The following is a 2,500-nucleotide window of genomic DNA, read 5'->3' as shown; positions in this document are numbered from 1 at the left end:
TTGATATATTTATAAGAACCTAATGCTGTTTTGTAAAGAGTGATTTTCTAAAATTGAGTTTTTTCGTTTATTTTTTGTACGTTTAGAAAAAAAAATTGGGGTTGTTTTTTGTTTAGCTATTTGTTTTGTTGGGTTTTTCTTTTTGCTGAACAAAATTATTCACATCATGTACCGACGTGTGCTTATATCCAGGTCTGACACCGGAACTTAATTATGGGCAGAGTTTAACATTGTTGGAGATTAAGATAAAGGTGTAAATCTACTCATGAATTAACAACACAAAATAGACGACTAAATGTCAGCTAAGTTTTCTTTCTTTCTTTGTTTTAGAATCATATAGTTTGTTTTGTGTTTTTTAATTAGTATATTTTTAAATTTTTAATTAATTTATCATCTCCTCTACTTTAAATATAACTTTCAAACGCATCCTTCCACTCCCGTTCTCCCACCTTCATTCTCTCTCTCTCTCTCTCTCTCTCTCTCTCTCTCTCTCTCTCTCTCTCTCTCTCTCTCTCTCTCTCTCTCTCTCTCTCTCTCTCTCTCTCTCTCCCACACACACACACACACACACACACACACACAGCTGAGGTAGGGGGCCACTAATCACACTATTACTGTCTAGTATTCTTCAATACCCCCCCCCCCCATCCCCATACCTTATTCTTGATATATATATATATATATATATATATATATATATATATATTATATATATAGTTTTTATATCATTACGTCATCTCATTCTCTCTCTCTCTCTCTCTCTCTCTCTCTCTCTATATATATATATATATATATATATATATATATATATATCTGTCTCTCTCTCTTCCACTGCACACACACACACACACACACACACACACACACATTTACAAATTTTCGCCTATATTATTATGACAATCTAATATAAATATAGAATGTATTTTGTGTTTACTTGAGAACGGCCAAAGGCCGAAACGTCGTCTATTTTGTGTTGTTCATTCATCAGTCAGATTTACTCCCTTTATCTTTATCTCCATTTTATTGACTCATTTAGGCCCTTCTATTTATTAGTTTAACATTGTTGTAATGGACAATATTTTGCGTCATTGTTGAGACTTCCATTACAACAATGAGCCCATAATGAATTGGGTTATCAGACCTGCAAATTAGGGCACGTCGACATGTAGATATATATTGCTTTTAAATTTGAGTTTAAAATTTCAATTTCTGAGTTTAGTTGGGTCGGGATGACATTTCAGTAAAAATCTTGAAATCAGTCAAGAGAGAGTATTACATATCATTGAATTTAATTGTATTAAAAAGGAGATGGAGGCAATTAAATGGAGGTTAAGAAGAGGATACAGGCAGGCTGGAGTAATTAGAGGGAGGTAACTGGAGTTATGTGTGACAAACGAATTTCCACAAAGCTGAAAGGGAAAATATATACAACAGTTGTAAGACCAGCAATGTTATATGGACTAGAGACAGCAGCTACAACAAAGAAACAAGATAAAGAAGTTGAGGTGTCAGAAATGAGGATGTTGAGATGGTCACTTGGCTTGACAAGAAAAGATAAAGTGAGAAATGAACAAATTCGAAGGTTGACTGAAGTGAAGAATGTATCAATAAAGATGAGAGAAGATAGATTGAAATGGTTTGGACATGTAAAGAGACGAGAGAGGGAGTACATGGGAAGGAAAGTATTGGACTTACAAATAGCGAGAAAGAGGAAAAGGGAAGCCCAAAGACTAGGATAAGGTAAACGATGATATGAAAGAACTGGGCCTGGAGGAAGATGATGCTATGAACCAAGATGCATGGAGATGTGGCATTCATTATGGCAACCCTGCAAACTGCGGGACTAACTGAAAGAAGAAGAAGATTGATTTTAATTGTGTTGAGCTCTGCAGTCTTACCTGGTTGTTGGCTCGCCGTGGTGGTGTCAGTTATTCCGGGTACGCCGAGAGCATGTGTCGATGATAACGATGATGATGATAATGATGATGATGATGATGTACTTGTTGTTGTTGCTGTCGATATGGTTGCTGTCGTTGTAGTTTCTGCCGTTGTGGTTGTTGTGGTTGCAGTTGTCGGTGCTTCTTCCTCGCAATGTAGACCAGCATAGGGGTAGTTACACTTGCAACTGTATTGCGATTTGTCAGAACTGGCAATGGGTGAGACAATATTATTTTTTAAAGGCATTAAAATAAAGTAGTCCCTCCGAGCGAGCCCTTTAGGCCCATGGAGCCGGAGTTTATCCCGGTTTCTATAGCGTGAAACGGACAATAGTAATTGCTTGCTACCCTTTGGATAGGGCGCTAGTCTATCGCAAAGTACTTTCCTCCAGATCAAAGAGACCCAGATACCCAATCACTTCTGGGTGGACAGGGTAGGGAGTGGTCAGAAAAAAAATTTCGACAGCATCCGGGATCGACGACCTCTCTCACTTTGAGTGTGAAGCGAGTGCTCTACCAACTGAGCTATTGGAGCCCCCTGTAAAAGTCATAAACGATATTAG

The 2,500-nt window shown here is 37.6% G+C and overlaps 1 protein-coding gene across 1 annotated transcript in view; it reads right to left on the bottom strand.

Moving 5' to 3' along the window:
* Positions 1–2,500, bottom strand: part of LOC144974359 (uncharacterized) — a gene marked incomplete in the record, with an annotated part of 68,097 nt that overhangs the window by 31,963 nt on the left and 33,634 nt on the right. Inside the window, 1 exon segment of the mRNA XM_078917176.1 lies at positions 1,899–2,146. Coding sequence (XP_078773302.1) covers positions 1,899–2,146 — 248 coding nt within the window.

Source organism: Berghia stephanieae, chromosome 6, assembly GCF_034508935.2.
Source record: "Berghia stephanieae isolate SIO BIC M18660-M18661 chromosome 6, UCSD_Bste_1.3, whole genome shotgun sequence".
NCBI classification, from domain to species: Eukaryota; Metazoa; Mollusca; class Gastropoda; order Nudibranchia; family Aeolidiidae; genus Berghia; species Berghia stephanieae.
Note: the sequence above shows the minus strand (reverse complement) of the source record. Positions and strands in the feature narration are given on the sequence as shown.